General features: G+C 43.3%; 2 protein-coding genes across 9 annotated transcripts in view; one reads left to right on the top strand and one right to left on the bottom strand.

Annotated features, from left to right (window-relative positions):
* USP28 (ubiquitin specific peptidase 28) overlaps window positions 1-17,373 on the top strand; it is a 66,258-nt gene extending 48,885 nt beyond the window's left edge. For 4 of the 8 annotated variants that reach the window (XM_043899612.1, XM_043899603.1, XM_043899594.1 and 1 more), the window contains exons 13-26: window positions 728-907; window positions 3,207-3,427; window positions 4,375-4,445; window positions 5,874-6,102; window positions 8,182-8,376; window positions 8,966-9,105; window positions 9,264-9,449; window positions 10,401-10,496; window positions 11,204-11,382; window positions 11,477-11,555; window positions 12,697-12,776; window positions 13,310-13,433; window positions 14,836-15,031; window positions 16,134-17,373. In XM_043899612.1, the coding sequence (XP_043755547.1) occupies window positions 728-907; window positions 3,207-3,427; window positions 4,375-4,445; window positions 5,874-6,102; window positions 8,182-8,376; window positions 8,966-9,105; window positions 9,264-9,449; window positions 10,401-10,496; window positions 11,204-11,382; window positions 11,477-11,555; window positions 12,697-12,776; window positions 13,310-13,433; window positions 14,836-15,031; window positions 16,134-16,309 (2,152 nt within the window). In that variant the 3' untranslated portion in view covers window positions 16,310-17,373. The remainder of the gene's footprint in view (window positions 1-727; window positions 908-3,206; window positions 3,428-4,374; window positions 4,446-5,873; window positions 6,103-8,181; window positions 8,377-8,965; window positions 9,106-9,263; window positions 9,450-10,400; window positions 10,497-11,203; window positions 11,383-11,476; window positions 11,556-12,696; window positions 12,777-13,309; window positions 13,434-14,835; window positions 15,032-16,133) is intronic. The other 4 variants (XM_043899638.1, XM_043899629.1, XM_043899621.1 and 1 more) reach the window with 3 other exon arrangements.
* Window positions 17,374-23,910: 6,537 nt separating this feature from the next.
* Window positions 23,911-24,864, bottom strand: CLDN25 (claudin 25). The gene has a single exon (XM_043874319.1). It carries the CDS (start codon window positions 24,782-24,784, stop codon window positions 24,092-24,094), a length of 693 nt encoding a protein of 230 aa, XP_043730254.1. The 5' UTR covers window positions 24,785-24,864; the 3' UTR covers window positions 23,911-24,091.
* Between the last annotated feature and the right edge of the window lie 600 nt (window positions 24,865-25,464).

Raw genomic sequence — 25,464 nt, 5'->3', positions numbered from 1 at the left:
TCTTTCAGGGTCTAGTCTCCTTTGCCAAACTTCCAGAAGCACCACCGCACTGTACATTCATTAGCAGTTCCTGGGCCAAATGCATTGTTGATGTTGTGAGTTGTCTCAGCTGCTTTATGACCTATTTTGAACTCAAATAAGAAAATCGCATGAAATTGCTTTCTGACTAACATCATTTCCGTAGTCTAAAACACAGCAAGTAATAAGCCATTAGCAAAAAAACATGAAGCAAGAAATGCACATTAAAGTGTATAACATAACCATGTTTATTTAAGAATATATTCCAACATCAAATGGTGAATTTCAGCAGCGCAAAACTGCAATTACTTTTGTACCAACCTAATAGTTCACCAGCATTATTTTCAGATTTGAGTAATGATAATATATCTCTCTTCCTTTAAAAAACAAGAGTTTAAAAAAAAAGTTTACTTTTTTTTTTTTGATTAGAGTTTACTTTTATGAGTAGAGCCTAACTGTGATTTGAATCACACCACTGGTGTGACTTTGAATAGGAGCCCACCTGAAATGCTTTCTGTCAAGTATAAAGATTGAGACTGTTGTCAGTTTTCTCTTTTGTAGTTAGAGAACTTTTGCTCTGTAGATTAATGTATTAAATATTGTATAGCCTTTAGGGATAAGCCTTTCCATTGACTCTCCATATAATAACACAGCGAGCCTGAAAGTATAGATGCCTTGGCACTAGAGTACCATTTTCTCTGCCTCGTAGGTATGTGAAATATGGCTCCGGCCCAGCCCGGTTCCCGCTTCCGGACATGTTGAAATACGTAATTGAATTTGCCAGTACAAAACCTGCCTCAGAGAGCTCTGCGTCTCAAAGTGATGCATGCATGACAGAACCACTTTCTTCCACACACTGCCTGACTTCTGACCTGACATCCAAGGAAAGGTAACGGAAACAAGTTTTTAAAATAGTATATATTGGAGTTTTTGGCTTAATCTGAGCTGTGTGCCTTGTTTCCGCCTGATGAACACTCGCCCCATGAGAGCTCATGGGTCATGAGCTCTTTGTCTTACAGGGATGGGTTTTGCCACTTAAGTAAATCGTTCGTAATTCCCACCCATGCATTCGTCTCACCCAAGGGATAGTTGGGATTATTACAGAGGTGTCTTGAACTGCCTGGAACAGTGTTCATTCTCTGCCAGGCCCACCTGGCTCGGAGGTTGCTGTAAGCTAACTGCCATGGAAGGCCTTCCCCAGAGGAAAACTCAGCCGCTGGTTTTCTAAAACATGGCATTCACTTGTCTTCTGAAGGAGTCTGCATGACTGAATAAACACCAAGCAAAGGGAAACTTATTTACAAGTAGAAAATTAAAATAAGAGAAAGAACTGGCTAGAAATTGAAGAGGACAACCTACAGCGGCTTATCCAGCAAAGAGACAGAGAGGCCTTGTCACGTGAGCCCTTGATTCTCTTCTAGCTCAACTGTGTGCAACAGCCTTTGTGGTCTGGAGGAGCCATCGGGGCCGGCGCGGATCAAATGTGATCCGTGGGTCCTGGCTAACAAAAACGCTAGAGCCTATAGAAGAGTTTAGACTTTTTTATGTTGTTAAAAGAAACCCAATCATTCCTTCGCCGCCCCTCCCACACGCACGTTTTACTATTCATTCATTCATGTGTGCCGAGTGCCTATTTGGATAGAACATACTGAACGGTAATAGCGGTTATCTCTAGGGGATGGCGCGAGGCACGGGGTGGAGGGAGGGTTCGTTTACTTTATACTCTACCTATGTGTGTCTGTTTGGGTTTTTGTAGAATGTTCTCATGTCCTTTGTAAAATATAAATGATTTTAATTTTTAAAAAGTGGTTTTATCTGTTTAATAATATGAAATAGTACTGACTGATACTAGATTTTAAAGTTGCTGTGTGTGTGTAATCTTTTTTGAGATTGAGACATCTCTCTTGCTTACATTGGCCTTGTTTTCCCATATGTATGGGTCCTCAGGGAAAAGAGGTTTGCTCCATTATTTTGTTTATGAGAGAGAGGCAGGTAAGAAGGGGAGTGAGAGTTTTAAGTCAGAACTGTGCAGTTTATGTTCTTGAGTTTTGGTGTGAAACAGAAGCCTCAGTACAGTTAGATTCGTGTATATTCCTGCTGATTTGTCTATGTGCAGTTTTTTTGGCGGTAGTTAATTAGTAGATAAGTTAACAGTTACTTTACATACTTTGTTCTCAGTTTATGACAATGATGTAAAGTGGTTGACATCCACCTCTTAGAGCTGAAGAGTTAGATTCCTTACCCGAGGCTACTACCTTCTCCTTGGGTGTTTAGCTGAGATGTGGTGGAGCTGGAGTTGTCTGCCAGTAAGTTCTCACCGTGTGCTCTCCGGGAGTGCCACCTAGTTTGCATTCCTGCATGTTGGGTACACAGCTGATACTATTTTTCATCTGTGTATTTTGTTCCTGGATCCACCTGTCCATCTCACTTTGGTCAGTTACATCTTAGAAACACAATAGTCGATCCCTTGACTACTCGACTCCCCATCTCTTTTCCATGTTCCCTCTCATCCTTTCTTCTTGAGAAGAAGGCTTATTGTTAGAAGTGGTTAGGGAGCAGGTGCCATAGACTTGTAAACTCAGGCAGATTTGAGCGTAATCCCTCACTGTCCTTTACTAGCTGGGTGAACTTGGGAACACTGCTTTATTTCTCTGAATCTTAGATTTGAAAGTTGGTAAAATAGGAATGGTGATAATACCTGCCTCATCAGCAAGCTGTGTTAAATGAGATGATGCCTGTAAAGGGAAGGTTTGGCTCAGTAACTTTATAGAGTAAACACTCACTAAATTGTAGCTGTGCTTTCCCACAGAGCAGCTTGCTTTACAGAGTGCATTAATTTAGGCAAAGACGTATTTTGGAAATGGAGGAGAAAATGGCAACCTGCTCCTGTATTCTTGCCTGGGAAACCCCATGGACAGAGGAGCCAGGCAGGCTACAGTCCATACATGTATGCTAAGTTGCTTCAGTCATATCTGACCAATTCTTTGCAACCATATAGACTGTAGCCTGCCAGGCTCCTCTGTCCATGGGATGCTCCAGGCAAGAATACTGGAGTAGGTTGCCATGCCCTCCTCCCGAGCTACAGTCCATGAGGTCCCAAAGAGTTGGACATGATTTAGCGACTGAGCACAGATGCATAGTTTAGAAATTAAAATCTGAGCTTTTTTTTTTTCTTAATCTTCCTTCAGTACAAGTAAAGACAGCACATCTCAGGAAGCTGAAGGAACCTTTTCTTCCTCTGAAGATTCTGTGCACAAGTCTAAGAAGGCAGAGCAGCCACCTACACCTCCCCGTTCTTCCGTGGAAATGCCCGCACACCCAGCTCCTCGAGCAGTCACGGATGAGGAGATAAACTTTGTTAAGACGTGCCTGCAGAGGTGGAGGAATGAGATTGAGCAGGATATACAAGGTTGGCCCTTCTGCTTGTCAGGTGGTTGCTCTTTGCCTTTTCTGTTTGTGTGAACACGTGGAAATTAGGCACCTTGGAGACACATCCTGTCATTGCCATGTATTCTGTTGAATTTGAGGAACTGTGACCTCTTTGATACTTTTGTTCCCTGTGAGATTAGGTCAGACACTTTGCTTTAGTAATACAACCATGAAAAGTTCTTCCCTAGATTCCCTCCTCAAATTTTCTGGGAATTCCTGGGTATCTTGGATACACAATGCCACTCACCTTAGAGAATTTTCTGTGTCTGCTGGATTTCCTTTCCTGTAGTTTATCTGAACTCTGACTTCAGTTGACCCAAACTTAGAATTTCAGTTTCCCGAATTTCCACTTTTAAAGTTTTTTCTACATACAGTATGCTTTATTGACAGTTAAGGAGGCAAAGAATATCTGAGTAATGCTTGCAGTGTAAAATCACATTATTCAGCATTTTGTTCCTAAAATCCTATGGCCTTGTCTTGTTTCTCGTCCTCCCCTTCTTTCTCCTTTTGTCTAGGGAGCAATAAATAAGTAAATTGTACAAATCTAGATTCCTCTCAGGTTCTTATTGACAGAAGTCTGGCCCTGCTTGTTACTTTGCCTTCCCTTTCCAGGTGTCTCTGGCACATGTAGTTTACACCCAAGTGACCCTTAAAGTCTGTTTTTAGAGACTGTTTCCTAAGAAATTTTGGTGCCAATTATAAGACATGATTTTTTTTTTTAGAAATCTTAATGTAGTTATATTAAACTAAAAGCTTTTGTAACCTAAAGCACTAGCTGCTTTAAAACTGCATGCTTCCTTATGGTTCATAGAGAGAAGTTGAAAGGGTGAAAACCTCAGGTACAGAGACGCTGTAGTCTTTGCAGAGCTAGAGCTGCCTGTGTGACGTGGGGTGAAATCATTATAACTGAGTGTTCTTTTTTAACAGACTTAAAGAACTGTATTGCAAGCACTACCCAGACTATTGAGCAGATGTACTGTGATCCTCTCCTCCGTCAGGTAGAATGCAAATTGATGGGGAAGTAGTCAAGACATGTTCTAATGGTGCTAATGGGCAGCTACAGAGAAGTTGATGGTTTTCTTTGAAACTGAGTGGAAACTTCCCTAAGACATAAAAGTTAATTTTTGAAAGAAATATGTATTGTTCTATATTTTAGGCTAAAAAAGAGCAGTGTATCTTCCTTCTGCCACCAACAGAATATAAAACATATTTGTCTCAAGTCTACCACATGGTATTTTTTCCATGTGTTGGAAAGGTTTGTTGTTAAATATTAATAAAATTTCTCATAAAATGATAATGAAGCAGTACAGTGAAGGAAACCTGACCAGGGACTGGTTCCCCATCCTTTCCAAAGTACCATGATCCTTCATGATTCTTCATTTAGCAGTGTGATTTTTAACCTTTATGTCTCTAGTAACTCCAAAAGAGAGGTAGGCAGGGCAGAAATTCTTACTTTCCACATGTTTTTGTTTAAAATAACATTTTGGGCGTTGACAGGAAAGAGGTTGCAGTTAGGGGACTGCCCTCCACGGGCTTCTGTGTAAATGAATGACTGTGGGAGGGGAGCCCTGTTTCTAGGATCACGAGAAACCATAGTTGTGTTGCATAGCAAGAGTGCACCATGTGAATCTTGGGTGTTGACCATTTTCTCTTTTCTATTCTTTAAAAAAATTTACCACCAGTAAAAACATGTCAAGGTACTGATTAAATGTAATTTTACTTTACTGACTTGCCTTTCTTTCACCAGTACTTAACTTGGCACTTAAGCATTACTCTTATTTTCTCCATATTGCCAGTAGGGATGGTGGGGTGGGGGCTGGGGGGAAGCTTTTCACATTTTGAAACAAACAAGTAGGTAATTAAAAGGATCTTCACCTCAGATAAGTGGATGATTACCTGCAAGAAGAAATATAAAGACTGATTCATAATGAAATATATGACTGATTCATAATGAAATAAGTTAACTTAGATTTTAGTTAATAGAAAATTTATTAATTTTAGTTAATAAAACAGTCAGAACAGCATAACTGCTAAAGGCCCCAGGTGTGGTAAGCATCTTCTCAATATGAGTGGTCATGGTGCTTCTGTTTTCAGATAGACTGAGTTTGGAACTGGGGGAATAAATAAGTCTCAGTTATTTTTTGTTTCAGATCTATAATCATAGGAGTTAAAGAGTTAAAGAGAATCATCTGGTTTAACTGTCTGATTTTAAAGCTTCAGGAATGGGAGATTCCAAGGCTATGTTGTTTTTAGTGCATCTTAAATCAATAAGATGTTTTGTTGATGTGAACCCTACATCAAACACACGTGTAAACGGGCAGTTGTCTTACGTCTTATGGTTGGGCATCCTTTGGAATTTTCGTCGCCTCAACCCCTGTCAGCTGATTTGCTTTAAGCTGACATGGGGAACGCTCTCTGACTTGCAGGTGCCTTATCGCTTGCATGCAGTGCTGGTTCACGAAGGACAGGCAAACGCGGGACACTACTGGGCCTACGTCTACAATCAGCCGCGGCAAGTCTGGCTCAAGTACAACGACATCTCTGTTACCGAGTCCTCCTGGGAGGAACTTGAGCGAGATTCCTACGGGGGCCAGAGAAACGTTAGTGCCTACTGCCTGATGTACATTAACGACAAGCTGCCCCACTGCAGTGCAGGTAAAAACACTATGAGCAGAGGCCAGGCTTGCGGAGACTGTACTTCTCAGGGAAGGGAACAATTTGTAGTTTAAAAAAAAAATTAAACTCGGATTCATTAGATGGACATGAGTTTGGGTAAACTCCGGGAGTTGGTGATGGACAGGGAGGCCTGGCATGCTGCGATTCATGGGGTCGCAAAGAGTCAGACATGACTGAGCGACTGAACTGAACTGAACTGAATGATGTGTTTAAGAAATACAAATAGTATAAAAGAGAAGAAAAAAGAAAAATAAGTTTGCTTTCCTACTTCCTTGAGCCCAACAAGTATTCATTCTTAGGCTCCTAATGTAGTCTTCTAGAAATGTTCTGTGCAGATGCTAGGTTTTATTTATTGATATCTCAGCTACACCCCATTTTTTCCCCACCAAATGGGATATTTTTCCATTCTGTTTGGCATCTTTTTCATTGTTTTTCTTAGCAATCTCTCTATTTTTATAAATAGAACCAACTTATTCCTATTAACAACTAAAATAATTTCATTGCATGGAATATGTATATAATTTATTAAACTAGCCTCCTGTTGATAGACTTTTAAGTTGCCTCTAGTTTTTCCCTTTTTTAGTGATGTTCTTGTGCACATATTTTTTGCACCTTTTGGAGAATAGCTAGATTTTATAAATGGAATTGCCTCAGCGGTTTCAGACTTCTCATAATACTGCTACTAATGCTAACAATAATCATAATTATCATTTATGCTGGTACTTTCCTCCTTACTGCATACTTTAAGCTTTATTTCTCTAATAACTTATTAACTCTAACACAGAGGAGGCAGGGCAGAAATTCTCATCACCCACATTTTCCAGCTGAGGTCTGTACTTGTCATACAGCCAGTAAAAATCTGGTTCCAGATTCTATGCTGTTTTCCATGTGTATTACTCTTTCTTCTTTCACATCTGAGATCATGGAAGGCGTCTTCTTTTAGTGTTCAAACTTCACGGTGTTGCATAAGGAAACCTATAAGGCATTTTGTCTGGGCAGCAAGTGGTCTTTCTTGTGTGCTTGGTGGGTAGGGGATGGAGAGAATGCTCACTTCACAGTAACTGATCTCCTAATTGCATGTTTGCAGTGTGAGGGCAGGAACAGCTGCTCGTGGGAGTTTCTGTACAAACGATTGTGCTGGCTGTGGGTGGCATACAGGGGCCTTGTTATAACGGGTGTGGCTCATCTACAGAAATAGACAAAAGCGAGAACTGTCGTTTAGTGAAAAGGCTGGTTAACAGCAACCAGTATGTGGATGTGCTACTCTGCTGTAGGGTTTTATGATTTGTTTCAGTTGTAGGGTTGGAAATGAGATTGCATATGTCATTGATAGCCTTGTCATTTTTCATCATAGCCTTTAGTGAACCCCAAGTATTAGTGACCTATTGATCTAACCTTTGTATCCCTTTGCTTTGTGGTAGCACTTGACTATGTGAAACTTAAGGCAGTATAAATGTCTTGGTTTTCATTTTCAACCATCTTGAGTTGGATATACTTTGTTATTTAATTCAATTTATTATTATTATTTTTTGACCACACTATATTGCTTGTGGGATCTTATTTCCCTGACCAGGGATCAAACCCACGTCTCCTACAGTGGAAGCTCAGAGTCCCAACCACTGGACCACCAGGGAAGTCCTGGAGATGGATATTCTTATCAGTAATAGGGGCATTGTTTACACTGATAAAACTGTTTATCTTGAAATTTCCACTGAATCTAATGATTTTCTGAATTCCCAAGAAATGTTTGGTTTGTTCTTGCTACTTTGTCTGTGATTGGCCTCTACTCCAAATCCTCACTTGTTACCATTGATTGATTCATTTAACAAATATTCAGTGTCCTTCCCTTCCAATATGCCAGCCAGTGTTACTGGGGTACCGTGACTATTAGCCTGATATTGTAAGTACTGCAGACAGTGGATGGATTAGGTGTGTATTTTTCATTAAAAGTAAGAAAAAAGACAAAGTGTCTTACTTCTTTTCTGGAAAGGAGCTTTGGTTTCCTTGAGGCCTTCGGCTTGGTGGGACTGTTTTAACTGTGTCTTTGTTCTTCCTCAGAGGCGGCCCCGAATGAATTAGATCAGATGTCAGGAGAAGTGGAAGCCCTGTCTGTTGAACTTAAGCATTACATTCAGGAAGATAACTGGAGGTTTGAGCAGGAAGTGGAGGAATGGGAAGAAGAGCAGTCTTGCAAAATTCCTCAGATGGAATCTTCCACCAGCTCAGCATCACAGGACTTCTCTCCATCACAAGGTATCTGAGCAGGGCATTTATGCCAGTGACTTGGGGGAGTCCACACTGCACTCCCGTAGCCAGCCCCATGCACTTCCTCTGAGTGAGCCATGCCACGCTCTGCACAGTGGAACTAGAGTTGGTGTCGCACAACCTGACAGCCTAGCTTGTGGCTCTGGACAGTCAGCTCTGCTGGGCAGAACCAACAGCGAAAGATTAGCAGCTAGCTACCTGTACTTTCACTCTGTTTAGTGCTAGCTTATTTCCCGGGTTGCAGGAGAAACTATGGTAAGATTAATAGGTAGATTTTAGGAAAACTATTCTGTAAAGGTAATCTTCCTAATGGATAGTTGTTTATAGGAAGCCTTTTTGCCATGAAGAAATATGACAACATTGGGAGCACATTAAACTTTACAGAATCATCAGTGACTCCTTGCTGAAGCAGCTATTTCTTTTAGCCACTAGTTTCTAGGGGAAATTTACATAATTTTTTCAAAAGGTTAGTTAGAAGGTGTGTACATTAAACTTTGTATCCAGTCATGCTTGCCTTGTAGAGTGTTCTAGTGGTTTTATTACCGGACGCTGATTCCTCCCTGCTGTTGTTTCTCAGAATCTTCAGTGGCCTCTTCCCACGGGGCTCGATGCCTGTCCTCCGAGCACGCTGTGATTGTGAAGGAGCAGACTGCCCAGGCGATTGCAAACACAGCACATGCCTATGAGAACAGTGGCGTGGAAGCTGCCCTGAGTGAGGTGAGGGGGCCTGGAAGTCCGGAATCCAGAGGGGCGGGCTTCTGGCAGTAAGTGCCGCAGTTTTCTCATGTTTCTGTTATTCTGTATCTGCTGCGTTTAACCAATCCCTCTTTATTTCTGTTTTTTTCTTACTCTTTCTCTCCATTCTGCTGCCACAGCTTAAGGAAGCTGAACCCAAGAAGTCCATGCCCCCGGAAACAAAGCTTGCAGAGCAGGCAGAGCAGCCCCCACAGGCTCGTGACGCAGAGTCTGCTGCCCAGCCTAATGCTGAGGTCTCTGAAGTCGAGATTCCCAGTGTGGGAAGGATTCTGGTTAGATCTGATGCAGATGGATATGATGAGGAGGTACAGAGATGAGTCAGGGTCTAGCTGTCTGTTGTCAGTCTTGTATTTCCTTCTCACGTGACTGAGCATAGCTGTGTAAGGTGTTCGGCAACAGTATTTTCTCTCTGACACAGGAGGTGGGCGAGAGGGCCTTAGTCTCCATCCTACACTGCCGCCGGCAGGTCTCTACTCAGGCCTGCCCTCACGAGGCGGCGGCTTAGAGAGCTGGAATGTAGTTCCATGTGTCGTATCCTGAACAAAAAATTGCCCTTTAAATTAGGAGTCTTTGGTAATATTAGTCCATTGCATTTCCTCCAAACATGAAAATTTCAGTTGTCTAGTGGTCAGGTCAAATGTGAGTTGACCTTGTTTTAACTCCGAAGCTGTAGACTTCCAGGTTGTTCGCTGTCTGCCTCCTTTGCAGTTGTCCCCACACACTAACAGTCACGGATCCTGTCCTCAGGTTTCTGTGGGATGGTTATTTTTTTTTAATCATAGCAAGGTTTTCACTTTATAAAGTCCTATTTGTGTACCTGCTAGTTTCAGACTGTTTGAAATGTGCTGTTCACCCAGGTAAAACTCTGAAAGACTGGTGTATTTAGGATGGACACCCAAACCTCAGAACGCAATTGGGATTCTCACCTCAGACCTTTCCCCTCTGAGAGCTATAATTTACCTTGATTGTGTAGCAGTGCCATATCGTAGCTATTTTTAGACATACACCTTTATTCATCTGCCAAATTAGAGAGAGTCTGTAGGGGTAGATTGTCACGGGCACGGTCTTGTGGTCGTGCAGAGGGCCAGGGGCTGCTAGTGTTGAACGGGGCGTGGGAGCCTGCCCCCGCGGTGGCTGCTGGCCAGGGGGCACGCCACCCTGCTTCCCTGCGGCAGTCTGCTCACCTTTCTCTCACAGTCTTCTTCTGAACCTTTCTTCTCTGCTTTCTCTCTGTGTTTTGTGCCCTCTTGTGGTAGGTGATGCTGAGCCCTGCCATGCAAGGGGTCATCCTGGCCATAGCTAAAGCCCGTCAGACCTTTGACCGAGATGGGTCTGAAGCAGGGCTTATTAAGGTATCTCTGTTTTTGTCTTGTTTTTTAAATTCTAATTAAATTAGAATTAGGATTAAATCCTAATCCTTGTACCACAGGGATCATCATCATGGGGCAGTGATCATATCAGATGCTAAAAAAGTGTTTTTCATTGAGGTAAAACATAAAACCCCCTTCGCTGCCCGACTAACAGCCCAGCCGTTCCACGGCACTGGTGGATCCTCCCCTCGTGGCACTAACGCGGCCTCGGCGCTCTGTGGCCCACCTGGCCAGGAGTAACCTCCTTGTTCTTAGGAGATGCCTATTAATAAAGCTGTGAATGAGACCTCGCCTTTGTAATTTGGAGGCCATGATATAAGAAAGTAGGCCATGCTTTTTAAGGTGTTTGAATAAAATTTAAGATTCTTAAAGAAATTGCATTTGTTTGGATTTTTAAATTTCAGATCCTTGGTACTCAAAGATATGCCTGAAACAATTAAAACTTTTGTTTTTCTGAGCATTGTATGAGGAAAATGATTTTCTTGTGAGTACAGGATGTCTTTGGTGCCGGAGGAGTTTTGTCCTTTTTGAAAGGCAAAGAGATTATAGGTTCCAGTTGCCTCTGTCATTCCTCAATAAGAACGTCTTAGAAGTCGTCTTAGAGTGATGAAAACATCCTTAGGCAGTGGTTTCTGTGTGTACAAGCCCACCATGCCCCCTTTTCTGATTACCAATTCTGTCTTCAATAGGCATTCCATGAAGAGTACTCCAGGCTGTATCAGCTCGCCAAGGAGACCCCCACCTCTCACAGTGATCCTCGTCTTCAGCACGTGCTTGTCTACTTCTTCCAAAACGAAGCACCTAAAAGGGTAGTAGAGCGGACCCTTCTGGAACAATTTGCTGATAAAAATCTTAGCTATGATGAAAGGTGAGAAGGGAGTGCTTCAGTGAACCACCCTTCCTTCTATCTTGACTAAGTCCTCTGAAGGGGAAACTCATTACTTTCTTAACTTTGTCCACAGGTCGATCAGTATTATGAAGGTGGCTCAAGCAAAACTGAAGGAGATTGGTCCAGATGACATGAATATGGAAGAGTACAAGGTGAGGTCCTCTCTTTACATCTACAAAGCAAACATGTTAATTTCTAAGGCAACCCTAACAATTAAAAAATAAAAATGTAAGGAGGCCAAGGTGTTGAAACATTTGAGGCTGTCATTTATATGTTCTTTTCTTGTGTGCTAAGTCACTTCAGTCGCGTCCAACTCTTTGTGACCGTATGGACTGTAACTCTCCAGACTCCTCTGTCCATGGGATTCTCCAGGCACGAATACTGGAATGGGTTGCCATTTCCTTCTCCAATATGTTCCTCCTAGTATAGTAAATTATACATATGCACAAATATATTTATAATCTACTTTGTACAACTTGTAGTAATATTAATAAATTTTATATATAAGCTATAAAGCAAACAATTTTATATTATCGCCAAGTGACTCCCACCCCCTCTCAAAAAAAACTGAGTCAGAATGATCTTTTCTTACCCTTTGAATGGCCAGTTTCTTTATTCCATTATTCTCTTCAACTGACCAGCACTTCATTTACCTTAAATACTCACTTTAGCCTTGTCCTAGGCAATACAATTCGTGATTTCACGGTTTTAGTTTGCTTTAAATAATATACAGTTTTCTAATATTTCTGTATTCAAGACTAAAATTTTTATGCATTAAAGTGCATGCATGACTACAAATTTCCAAACACAAAACACATCATGTAGGTACGACGCTGTTGAGTGCCACCTCGCTATGTCCTACTCGCCGCCCCTGGCCCCCACCTCCCCCACCCCCAGGCAAGCTTAGTGTTTTTCCTGAGATTGGAGCGGCCTTGACCTTCTGTCTTCCCTCATCTGAATGGTTTCCTCTGAACTCGGGAGGCCATTCATTCAGACCAGAGTTGAATGACTTTGACATGGGTGTTGGAAGTTAAGATCCGAAATTCTAAAGCTCATGTGAAATGAGTATTTTTGTTCCTCGGCGGCAGGAACAGGACACGGAAAATTAAGGTCAGCGGTAGACTTTTATCATAAATGTCCAGTACTTTATTATCTGAAAGCTTTTGTGTCTCCTGTTTTTGTGCCAGGCCATATGAGCTCCGTAAGTATTAGTACTGAGTTTGAAGCTTGCTGTGGGGAAAAGGGTAGAAGCAGTTTCGGTCATAATCATGAATGGCTGTCATTCCTTTTCAGAAGTGGCATGAAGATTACAGTTTGTTCCGAAAGGTGTCTGTGTATCTCCTGACAGGCCTGGAACTCTATCAGAAAGGAAAGTAAGTGGCGTCTCATGTTACCAAGCGTACTGGTTGTGGATGCCCACCAGGCTCTCTGAGGACCACAGCCCCTTCCACACATACCCTGTGTCTCTGCCTTTTTCAGTGTTCTACTTCACTTTTGCACTGAACATCACGTGTGTGTCTTCATCTTTTATATAATGATAGATTTCTCGGTCGAGAGATATAATGGCCAATTTTCTTTGTGATAAATTAAAATGAACTCAGAAAATGAATTTTAGAGTCAGTGTGGACTGTAGTGAGCCTCTCGTCCACCTCCTTGTTGTAGAGTTGGGAGAAACAGTCCAGGGAAGTGCCATGATTTGCCTTGAGCTTCTTGGCCAGTTTGCAGAGGAGCTGAGGCTACCTGTGGTCTTTGGCTCTCAGGCTTTTCCCCCTGCACCATGCTGCCTCCATGCTTAAGACTTTTCCATCCCTGCAGCCGGTTACATTCTTGTATTAGAGCGTGCTGGGGACTAAGCCCTGGGTTTGGGGAAGGAGCACTGAGCTGTTTTCATCAATAACTTTCTCAGGTACCAAGAGGCGCTTTCCTACCTGGTGTACGCCTACCAAAGCAATGCCGCTCTGCTGATGAAGGGGCCCCAGCGGGGCGTGAAGGAGTCGGTGATCGCTTTGTACCGAAGAAAATGCCTTCTGGTGTGTACTCTTTATAGAGCCTGACGATTTTTGTGTTTTATTGTGTTTACCTCTGTTCCTAGAAGCCAGGAAGAAATATAACATAAAAAAAAAAAAAACCCTCCTGCAGGCTTTAGGTTGTTCTAAACCCTCAAGAGTAGTTTTACATTGAAACAGATGAAGTTACTTCAGTGAACATCATTCTTCTTCCGCCCCGATAGAAGTTAGATGAGAACCACATCTCCCCTTTCTGGTGCCTTTTGTGTGTGCCGCATTACAGCTTATGTCACACACCTCTCTGCTAGATTGTGAGTTCCGTGAGCGTAGATCCTCTTCTTAAGCAGCCTTGTTCTCTGCGCCTGGCACATGGAAAGCATCTAGGAAACATGTGTTTTCTGTGTTCCCTAACTAGTAGGCTAGTAGACGAGAAGCTGTCGTAATGTCTGAAGAGACTCGTTTTTAAAAGCTTTGAACTGTAAGGACTGGTCCTGCCGTCGCGTTAACATCCTTGCCATGAACCACAGGCGATCTCGCCCGGTCGTTTTGCGCTTGGCTGCTGCGTGGGCAGGCCCACCATGGTCTGTCCACCTCCCCGGGGTCCCTCCAGGCGCTTGTCCTTCAGAAAGCCGCAGAGGCGGCTTAACCTCAGGCTGAGCTTGCCTTGGGCCTCCCTGCCACCCAGCAGGATCACCCTCCACCCGGAGTGAGGCCCGCATTTCTGCCACTACCTTTTGTTAATGCCAAATGGAGATTAAGTTGTGACATGTATGTATCTCAGAAACTTCATTTTCTGGTTATCCTTGGATTCCTGGGTCAGTTGTAGATATGGCATGGCACTTTGAAGCTGAAAAGGGAGCCTTGTAGATTTGATGGACCGCAAATGCTTTTATGTTTTAAATCACCAAATAGAGATTACGTTTTGAACGTCCTGCTCAGCTGCCACAGGAAGGCACTAATCAGGATTTGGCTTCTTTCCGCCTCTGGGTCTCAACTCCTGGTGTGTGTCAGAATCACCTAAGGGCTTTCACGTGTTGGTGGCCCAGGCCTCTCCCAGACGGTTAAACCAGTCTCCTGGTGAGGGGCCTGGGCAGCACCTTGTCTTCTGCAGGTGATTTTTGATTTTTGGTGAAGAGTGAGAACCATAGAATAGGTCTTTTGATAGAAACAGGTGTTAAATATGACCTTGACTTATAAGTTTAGGCCACTTGGTCATAGGCTTTGCTGCATTCAGATCACCTTGGGGGCATTAAAAAAAAAAAATCCCAGTGTCTAGGTCAGCCAAATACCAATCAAATTGGCATGAGTGGGTTGGGGCATCTGTGGTTTTTAAGGATCCCCAGGCAATTCCAATGTACAATGAAGTTTGGGAACTACTTTTTTAAATATTTTTTGAGACTTTTTTCCCCATTGTTTTTATCCATAGGAACTGAATGCCAAAGCAGCTTCTCTCTTTGAAACAAACGATGAGCACTCTGTAACAGAGGGCATTAATGTGATGAATGAGTTGATCATTCCCTGCATTCACCTTATCATTAATAACGACATCTCCAAGGATGACCTGGATGCCATTGAGGTCATGAGAAACCACTGGTGCTCTTACCTGGGGCAGGATATCGCAGGTGTGGTGTTTGTTGCCGTTGCCAGTAATTTCTGAGACCCTTGAGAGTTCTGGAAATGCAGTGGACTCACTCTGCAGCACTGGTTGTCACACCTTTTTAAGGGATTGGAATCCCTTGGCATGTAAATGCGTGCAAGTGTACCTGCTGTACTGAAACAAGAAACAGGGCCCCGAACCCCTGTCCTTAGCCTCCCTTATCTCCGCTGATGGCTGAATCACCTCCACAGCCGGCCACACAGCGCTATTTGAGAAAAAAAATCACTGCTCTCCAGCAGTGTTAGACTGCTGTTACTCTTCCACCTGCCAAAATCTGAACTTGAAGTTTGTAGTTTAAATATTTAAAAAATCTGTTTTTGCTGCTTGATTACCTGTTGGTGCCATAATTAAATTTTCCTATGACTTGAAGTTGTAAGACATAAACATTTTATTAACTATGATGCCTTCAAGGTTAATAAATTAGTAAAGGGGATGTTTGTGCCTGTCCAAAGCATTTTGGAAAGGGAGCCTAAAACTAGATATTTTTAGGCGAGTTTGGTTGACTTAGAAAGTTGTTAATGTATCCTAATATGAAGCCTCTTTGTTGCTTACTGATGTAAAGATATTCTGTTGATTTGTCAAAGTGTTCAAGTTTATGATATATATTGAAAAAATCTATAATAATTAGTAGCTAAGAATTTCATTTTAATGTTTTCAGTTTTTGTTTAAACTATGTGTGACGTTATAGCCTTACTTAATGCCGTGTACACACTGGTATATTTTAATTGAAGGATAAGACCAGTGTTATCTTTATGGCAGTATGTTTACAGCACATTATATTTATGGCACTTTCTCAACTTTTAAAGGATGATCGACTAAAAGACATGTCCATAATGAAGTGAGTATATAGTGTTATCCTGGCGCATGTCAGATGACTTAAAACAATGACCTAAAACTTTGCTGTAGTCGGCAAATAGGTCTTTGCGCTTGATTTGGTCTAAAGGAATCGTCATTTTTCATTAGCTGGCCAGAACAGTGCTTTGAACTTGGAGATTGTTACAGACTTACTAGTTTTAACTCAAGAGATTTATTTAGCTGTATACTAACCATCCATTTTCCCTCCACAGAAAATCTGCAACTGTGCTTAGGGGAATTTCTACCCAGACTTCTAGATCCTTCTGCAGAAATCATTGTCTTAAAGGAGCCTCCAACTATTCGGCCCAATTCTCCCTATGACCTTTGTAGCCGATTTGCAGCTGTCATGGAGTCAATTCAAGGAGTGTCAACTGTGACAGTGAAATAAGCCCCCACGTGTTCAAGACCCAGCCTGGTCTTTGGTTGACCGTCTGTTGCACAGAAGTCTGTTGTCACAGTGTTTACCCTACGAAAGGGATTAGGTGGGAAAGTGAGACTCAGATCCAGATCCTAACTATGCTGTGTGTGTAAAGAAGGATTGAAAATAAAACTGCACTTTTTAGGTACAGAATCATAGAAGTGACTTCACAAAAAAAGGCAGGAACCAGTGTATTAAGGCGTTGATTTGTGGCAGAAGCCCTGAAATGTCTCTTGTCCCTACAAGACAGCCTGGGCTTTTCTGAGCCTCAGAGTATCCTTCAGGCATAAGTATTTTTGACAGCAGACTAGAAGGGTGATTCATCAGGACCTGAACTGTATGAACAGCTACTCGTTATTTTATCAGATGCAGATGACATTAAAAAAAAATTTAACTGCAAGGGAGGAGATGAAAAAATGGGTTGTTGCCTGGCTCTTGACAGGAGATGAAAAAATAGGTTGTTGATGAGCCGCCACCCTTTCACATGTGGGTAGAACATAAGGTCATGTGGCAGTAAGATGCTGAAAAGTCAAAAGAAAGCTGCCTCTCCTTTCTTTCTTCTATTTTATTTTATATTTTTAAATAAACCAGAAAACCTCATACTCAGTCCTGAGTGAAAGAAAGGAGAAAGCATTAAGGACATCAGATGGAATAGCAGCATTGTGAAACTTGACTAAAGATCACATTTTCAATGTTGTAAACTATTTAAAGGTAAAATTTTCTAGCATCTGAAAATGGCTAAAACACATGGCTAAGGCTCCTGCTGGTCCAGAAGAACATTTCGATGCCCCGCCCCCTTTTTTCCTTTTAAAAAATAGGGGATGTGGGTTTGTAAAAAGAAAAAGACTATATATATATATGTATATGTAGAGAGAGAAATATCCCATTGACCATTTTTAAAAGGCTCCAGATTGGGTATTATGTTTTAACCAAATTTTAAAGATTGCCAGGGGAATTGTGGGAGGGTCAAAGACTTGCTACAACTATGCAGATTTTATAAATGTGCAATAAAAGTATTTGTTTTACCTTTGGTATGCAGTATGGCCTTTGTTTATATATGTTCTATTTTGGAAACGGATGGACTCAGTAAGCATTTCTCATGTTTCAGTTTTTCTTCTTAAAAAGAAAAGGGCAGATTAAAGAGTTAAGAAGCTTGATGGGAATGAAAAGTGTCAACTAAAAATAGTCACAACCTGAAAGCAGAGAGTGGTTTTATTCAGTGGGAATTTTTAGAACTTCAAGCCTGGGAGGCAGCCTCTCAAGTAGCCCTGAGAAACTGCTCCAAGGAGGCGATGGGGGAAGGAGTCAGGTTATACAGAAGTTTGTACCAAAGAAAGGCAGGTAGTCTGAACATCAAAGATTACTGTTAATTAAGGAAAACCAGCTATCATGTTTAGCGCTCTTGTCTGTATGGAAAGATGCAAGCATCTGGGCTCACTGCACTCATTCCTTTCATATGCATCTCAGCTATCTGGGGGCATCGTTCTCCATTTTCGGGTCCTTTGGGCTCAGAAATGAATATGTGGAGGGCCTGAATCACAGATGGCTGTGACCTCCTTTCTAGATATGGCAGGAGATACTCCATTTCACAAAGGCAAGTCACTTCTTAAGCAGCATCTAGTGGTGTCTGATCTGTTTTCATCTCATTTGCTAGTTGCATTGTATGTAAGTGTATCCACATTGTAATTTGATTTAGAAGTCAAAAAAGTTATTTTCTTGAAGCTGAATTTTTTATATTTTGGTCTTATGAATGGTTACGCCATCCTTTACAGATGTCCAGAGGTGCTTTTGTGTTTTAAAGCTCACTGCAAAGATTTTTTTCATGGGGAATTGATTAATTTTCTTACTCATTGATTGTGTGTGTGCTAAGTTGCTTCAGTCATGTCTGACTCTTTGCGACCCCATGGATTGTAACTCTCCAGACTCCTCTGTCCATGGGATTCTCCAGGCAAGAATACTGGAGTGGGTTGCCATTTCCTCCTCCAGGGGATCTTCTCTGGAGATCCACGGAGCAAACCCACGTCTCTTGGCATTGGCTGGTGGGTTCTTTACCATTAGTGCCACCTGGGAAGACTTTTACTGTTTACCATTTGCCCTTGGCTTTTAAATCCCTGTCATTACTGAGTGGTGTGCACAGTTATGTAACAACCCTGGGATGCTAATGAGGACTGTTGGCTTGCCCAAGGTCACAGGTGTCCTAGGTGGTGGAGCCAGGACACTTGTCCTTGGTGTGTCTCACTTCACAACCTGTGCTACTAACAACTACTCGACTGCCCTTGGAAGTCTTGTAAGATCTTTTGCTTTTTCACATTAGTTATTTCCTGATCAGCTTTTGAAAATCTACAGTTGTTGAAGAAATGAACAGCTGGACATCTGTAGTGGTGGATCTGCTCAGACCACCCAGCAGGGTGCTGGGGCTGCCTTAGGTACTGCTTGATTTCTTTTAGGGTCAGGAAAGTGCCTCAGGCTAAGAATGGTTTTACTTACTTCAAGGGTTGTGAAAAAGCAGGATGAGCAGAAGGGACGTTGGGGCCAAGGTGGGGAAAGAACCAACCTGACCCTTAACCTGGGATGATTCAAGAGTTTGGGCAGGTTACACGACTTCTGCATGACTTCCCTGGAGACTGGGATTCGCCTCTCCCTGGTTAACTGGCCTTGCAGTCCTCTTCTGTTGGGGTTTGTTAGCTCTTTTAAGAACTTTTTTTCGGTCGGTCAGTTGTGTCCGACTCTGCGACCCCATGGACTGCACACACCAGCCTTCCCTGTCCTTCACAATCTCCTGGAGTTTGCTCAAACCCATGTCCATTGAGTCGGTGATGCCATCCAACCATCTTATCCTCTGTCATCTTTTCCTGCCTTCAATCTTCCCCAGCATCAGGGTCTTTTCCAATGAGTTGGCTCTTTGCATCAGGTGGCCAAAGTATTGGAGCTTCAGCTTCAGCATCAGTCCTTCCAATGAATATTCAGGGTTGATTTCCTTTAGGATGGACTGGTTTAATCTCCATGCAGTCCAAGGGACTCTCCAGAATCTTCTCCAGTGCCACAGTTTGAAAACACCGATTTCCTGACTGGGTTGGACAATTAGAGCCCACATGCCACAACTAAGACCCACTACAGCAAATAAATAAATCAATATTTAAAAAAATAATCTCTTAGTTCTTTGTTATGGCAGGAATCCCAACTACTAGCTCTTGTGTGGGGTATTTTACGATTGTTCAGAGAACCCTGTGCAAAACCTCCGCATCATTCCCTGGTGCAGCGTTGGGACTTTCTGACTGAGCTCTCCCACTCCTCTCAGCTCTTGCTCTCACCCCTCCCACCTTCCAGCAATGCTCCGGACAGTGCCCCCCAGACTGCCTTCCCCAGCACCCATTCAGGTTACAGAAAACTTAACCATCCACGCACCAGTAAAAGGCAGGAGGACTGGTGCTGCTGCCTCGCCCCACCCAAGCCAGCCCCCTGCCTCGGGCTGCTCCAGTGGTGGTCAGGCACCCTCCTCTGTGCCTCCGTCATCCAGCAGTTTCCGCCGCTCAGCAGGGTGGGATGGGTACATTTCAGATACCATCTTCCCTGCTGGGAACAGCTGCATCTGTGAGTGGTTCTCCTGTGGTCCATCTCCCCACCGCCCCCCCTCCCAAGGAAGGGTGGAGACATCACAATGCTCCCGACTGTTGTGAATTCCCTTCCAGGAATCCTCCCTGCTGAGTCTGGGTGTTTCTCTTTGGCGGGCTGTGTGAAGGCTGACCACCAGTTTACTTCTTAGCAGCAGAGTGGTGAGCCCCTGTCTTTAGAGTGAGTACTAGTACTAAGTCAATTCACTCTCTCTTTGCAGCTATTAAGGACTAGCCTGCCAGGCTCCTCTGTCCAGAACACAGGGTTTCCTGAAGAACCCAAGGCATATGTCACCCATTGGATTTAGCTTTGAGGTACTATTCAAAATTCTGGGCAACTATCGATATGGCTGAGATAGCAAGAACACCTGGCTTTAAAAATAAATCCACAAATTAGAGTGGAATGTGATTCCAGTTTCTTTCAGTTCTATATCAGAGGCCAGTGACTACAAACATTTTCCGACCTCTGAGTTTTGTGTTACCCTAACCCTGGCTGCTAAGACACACCTCCAGTCCAGAAGCCCATGAAACTATTTCTGATTTTCCTCCCATTCCAAAATGTGTCTCACCCTTGCGACTTTCCCCTTAGAGGTAGTCCCAGAGGCTCAGAAGGGTAACAGATGAATATTTTAACAGGGACTTTCTGGAATGCCTTCTTTGCAAATGGTGAAATGTTCAGATTCAAAGGAAGGCCAGGGGAGAAGATAGCATGGAACTCATCAAATTCTAACTGCATCAGGTGTGGCAAGTCCCTGAGTTATTTTCTTACGACGCCTTGCACATAATAAAAGCTTTCGGCTTGAAACCTTAATTGATTGATGTCCCTTTTTGTTTCTCATACATATGACAACACACTTCTTCATGTGTAACCACAATAAAGAAATGTTTTTAATGCTAATTTACCACAAATGTATGAGAAAAGACTGAGCTGAAGTTAAGATTTAATGAGTTCTATTTTTATTTCTCATTATTTTCCCTACAAAGTAGCAGGTAGATAAGCACGGTGGCAGTTTTAGGTGAAAAGCATCTTCTTCAGATTCTTTCTCGAAAAGTAGATTCTGTCCAGAATGCAAATTACTTCCTTCAGGGGATGACATGCTATTGACTGCTTGGGAATCAATCAACAGTGCCTGCTCCACTCCTGAATTTTTTTTAAATGCCTTTGTGTCCTTTTTAAAGGAGAGTTAGGAAGACAGACTTTTTTTTTCCCCCCTTAACAGATGTTTAGTTTGTGCCCTTTCTTTGCAGAGGAAGTCATAATCACACACTGATGGAAAACATCATCAGCACCTGCACCCTGGGGATTAGGGTGAGGGCTGCAAGCCACCAGCAGGAGCAGGTGAGCTATCTGACAACAAAGACCCTGTTTAGACCCCAACAAATGCACAGAGCGCAAGATTTTTCTTATAGGTCTTTTTTTTTCTTCTGCTTGGGTGCTAGTTTTTCCTTTGTTCAGCCCATCCCCATGAAGCAACCAGTTGGGGTGATGAGAGAATGCCACGGCATCCAAACCTGGGATTCAGGTCTCTGCCAGCTAATTACTCACTGTGGGCATGTTGCCTAAATTCTTCGTTTCCTCATTAGGAAAACAAATAATATCTGTTCTCCCCAGCTCAAAAAAAAAAAAAACAAAAAACCAACCCTCAAAACAACAGTAAATAAAGCACAAGATATGTGAAAGTGCATTGTCATTCTTAATCCCCACCCGGCTGTGTGGCAGGGATATGGCACAGGGACAAGTTGTTAGGAAAGTGGGGTGGGCTCCTGCATGTCAGCTGAGCTCCTATTCCCGGCCCCACGCTTGGCTTCCTGTGGTTCTAAGAACACAGATAACATTCTTCAGGCCTTACAGGCCCTGCATGGTCTGGTTCCTTCCTATTTCACCAACCTTGCCTTGCACTTTCTTCTTTCTCCATCTAGAACTGCTGTCCACCCTTCAGCTTTTAGCCAGTTACCATTTCCTTAGGGTGCCCACTCATTGAACCTAACCAGGTTAAATTCCTCCTATTGCATGATCTTATAGAACTACGTGTTACTGTTGTTTAGTCACTCGGTCGTGTCTGACTCTCTTGCAACACCATGGATTGTGGCCCGCTGGGATCCTCTGTCCATGGGATTTCCCAGGCAAGAATACTGGAGTGGGTTGCCATTTCCTTCTCTAGGGGATCTTCCCCACCCAGGAATCAAACCCATGTCTCCTGCATTGGCAGGTGGATTCTTTATCACTGAGCTACTAGGGAAGCCCATGGGACCATGTACCTTTCCAAATTTGTAAAGTTTGTCACAATTATAATTTGCACTGATGTGACTCCCTGTCAGTATTTGTCTACCCTAATTGCCTAGATGAGGGGCAGGGACAAGTTTTGTCTTATTCCTGGTTGTTAGCACAATGCCTGGCATGTGGTAGGTAGACAATAATATTTGTTCAAAGAGTGAATGAATGACCAGATGGATGAATGATGACATGGGTCCTCCTTGGAGATCCTATGGGATCCAAGGAGAACTCTTGGATATTTGAGCTTCACTCCTGATTGAAACTTGGCCTCAAGATCTTTGAAATGTAATCCAGAAAGAATAGTTGATAAAAAGGGCATCAAAACCAGAGAAAGCCAGAATACAAATTTGATGCAATCCCCTTTTATACTCAAAATTTCATTTACCTGAGGTTTTTGGATCTGTGTATGTGAAGTGAAGATATACAAAAGGATATGTAAAAGGGAAAAGAGTTTTCTGGAGAAACTGACCCCTACAGGATGCTATTCTGGGTGAGAAGGTAAGTGAGTCAGATACTGCAGGCAAAGTTGCACCTGGGCAGACTCATTTCCTCAGAAAAAGGGAACTGCTATGGTCTACGCTGGCAAATGGTTTATTCTTGTATGTGCATATTCTTGCTTGAATGAGAATGCCAGGCTACCTGGCATTCTCAAGATGCCAGGGCTAGGCCAGGCGAGAAGGAGAGGCATCTGAACACAAGCACACCACTAGCGTGTGCAGGGAAGGTCTCCTCGGTCCTGCGAGCAAAGGTGCCTTTGCCCTTGGAGAAGGGACCTATCTGAGGACATTGGGAACCCTTAGTTGTTCTCCTGCAGGAATTGTTGATGGGTCAGTGGTGACTCTCAGCTGATTGGGGAGAGGGAGGCAGACGGTAGTGAAAGGAAGAGGGTGGATTTGCAGGGTAATTTCAGCTGATGAGCAGGTTTATGAGCAAGCAGGAGGCTTCCTCTTGAGGACCTGCAGAAATTCCTAGGGAAGACCTGGGGCTGGTGGTCAGGGAAGGGGGACAAGCAAAGGAACTGGGGTCGTTGTTGTGAAAGGGACTTTATTGGTAGCTACAGCCTAGGTAGGTCATCTGACATTTGGATTAAAATGTAAGGGATTTATTATGTGAGTTTACATATGGTAAAAGGTATTTCCAGGGAGCTGACAATTCTTTCCATGTATATGCCCATGTTGGGCAGTCCTTGGGCACAGCCACGCCAGAGATCTTCCTAGTGCCAGTGCTGAAGGTGCCCTGTTCTGGGCAAACCAGGATTGTTGGCCACCCTATCTCACTCACACCATTTCTTACCTTCATGTTGGGGAGACAGAGCAGACTACATACAGCCTCCTATCATAGCAGAAATAAGAATATGTCTTCCCTTTGGAATATTAAGAATCTACAAAACAGCAAAGATATATTGTGACGCTCCCTTTCAAATCATGCACCTGAAGCTGAAAATGAAGGCAAGGAGGTTTCCTATCCTGAGGTGCTATTCTAGGCCAATATTTCATTTTCAATTGCCAAGGTATATTCTTAAGCTTTTCTGTCTACATGTGTAGTAGACTAGTTTTTCTAGGATGGATGCAATTTTGTAATGTTTTTCTTGGTAATAGAAGAATCAAGTATATAATTCATAAGTTTAAAAGCATTTTATGTAAATAAAATCTAAATCAGATAAATATGTTTTTAGAAACTGTGCTTTGATTTTTCATTCTGAAATTAGGATCATCACATCACTAAGACAGTCAAATTCCTGAACAAACAGGACAGTGACCACTATCCCTAAAATGAGGCAAACAAATATACAGTGAAGAGGGTAAGGAAGAAAAAGGATTCTACTGACATTCCTGTGTCCCAGAGATTCCTTGGCAGAAGCTTGTCCTAGGTGAACAGGGTCCCAGGTCTTGGCATTAGGTAGAACGAGCCATCAGATACCTGTGCTGGCGCACAGGATGGCGGGGCAGTTGTAGGAACAGCCATGTGGGGAGAAGACACATCTTCTTTTCCCAGGTAGGCTGAGAAGATGAGGAGTAATCCACCAAGGGCCAGGAAAACACCAGCAGCCCAGCCCAGGTAGAGGGCATCTCCAAACTCCCACCGAGGCACGATCTCAGGGATGCTGTCATCCCAGAAGTCTTGGATTGTGGTGTAGGCCACCCAGGAGACTGGAAGGAGGGTAGTGGCTGCAGCTGATGCCTCCAAAGTCCCTCCCAGGAGGCAAAACCTCCTTTTCAGCACTCGTCTGATCCTGTGAAACTGGAAGCATTCGGCCCCAAAGCCAGAGAGCAGAAGCCCCGTAAGTCCGAGCCCATGGGAGGCCACCATGAGGATGCGGGATGCCTGAAGCTCCCGGGGCAGAGACAGGAAGGACTCAAAGGCCTTGCACACGGTGGCGACTTCCTCCTGATCCACGCAGACCTCCCAAAGCCCCATGGTCCAGGTCTCCATTTCGTTCAGCTCCAGACTGAGAGTCTTCCACTCGGGAAGGACAGTGGTGATGCATAAGCAGACGCAGCCAAGGAGAGAAAGGAGCAGTCCCCCTAGCTGGGTTTTCCCCTGGAAACTCCAGGACATGGTTACTCCCACCAGAGAATAAAGGCAGAAAGCAAAGGAGGAGAGGCGGCTCAGTGACTGCGTCAGGCAGGACTTTTGCAAAGTTGAGTGGAAGGTCTTTCACGTTTGGAGAGGGTTCCTGTTTCAGTTTTCTAGACAGCTGGTGCCAGGAACTTGGCAATGTTTGGGTTTAGGGGGTGTGCCCAACACTGGCTTTGGGGGTGGATCCTGGGGGAGGGGCCCATGAGAGGCAAAATAGTCAGATAGTAAACCATCAATACATATTTGATGAGTAAATTCATAAACTTAAAATTACTCCCCAGGTCCAAGAAGACAAGAATGATGTTCTGGGAATACACATTTATGTAATCTTTCTGGAGGGTAACATGACTTCATGTTTTACAATTTTTGTTGTTGCTTTTGGTTAGTTGCTAAGTTGTGTCCCACTCTTTTGCGACTGCACGGACTGTAGCCCACCAGGCTCCTCTGTCCATGGGATTTTCCAGGCAAGAATACTGGAGTGGGTTGTCATTTCCTTCTTCAGGGGATCTTCCTGACCCAGGGATGGAACCCATGTCTCCTGCATCTCCTGCACTGGCAGGCAGATTCTTCACCTCTGAGTCACCAGGGAAGCCTTCTACACTTTAAAATATATACATGGGTGCATACTTGCTCAGTCGTTTCAATCATGTACTGACTCT

The sequence above is a fragment of the Cervus elaphus genome, chromosome 1 (assembly GCF_910594005.1).
Source record: "Cervus elaphus chromosome 1, mCerEla1.1, whole genome shotgun sequence".
NCBI classification, from domain to species: domain Eukaryota; kingdom Metazoa; phylum Chordata; class Mammalia; order Artiodactyla; family Cervidae; genus Cervus; species Cervus elaphus.
The sequence above is the reverse complement of the archived record's forward strand: the minus strand, read 5'-3'. Positions and strand labels throughout refer to the sequence as shown.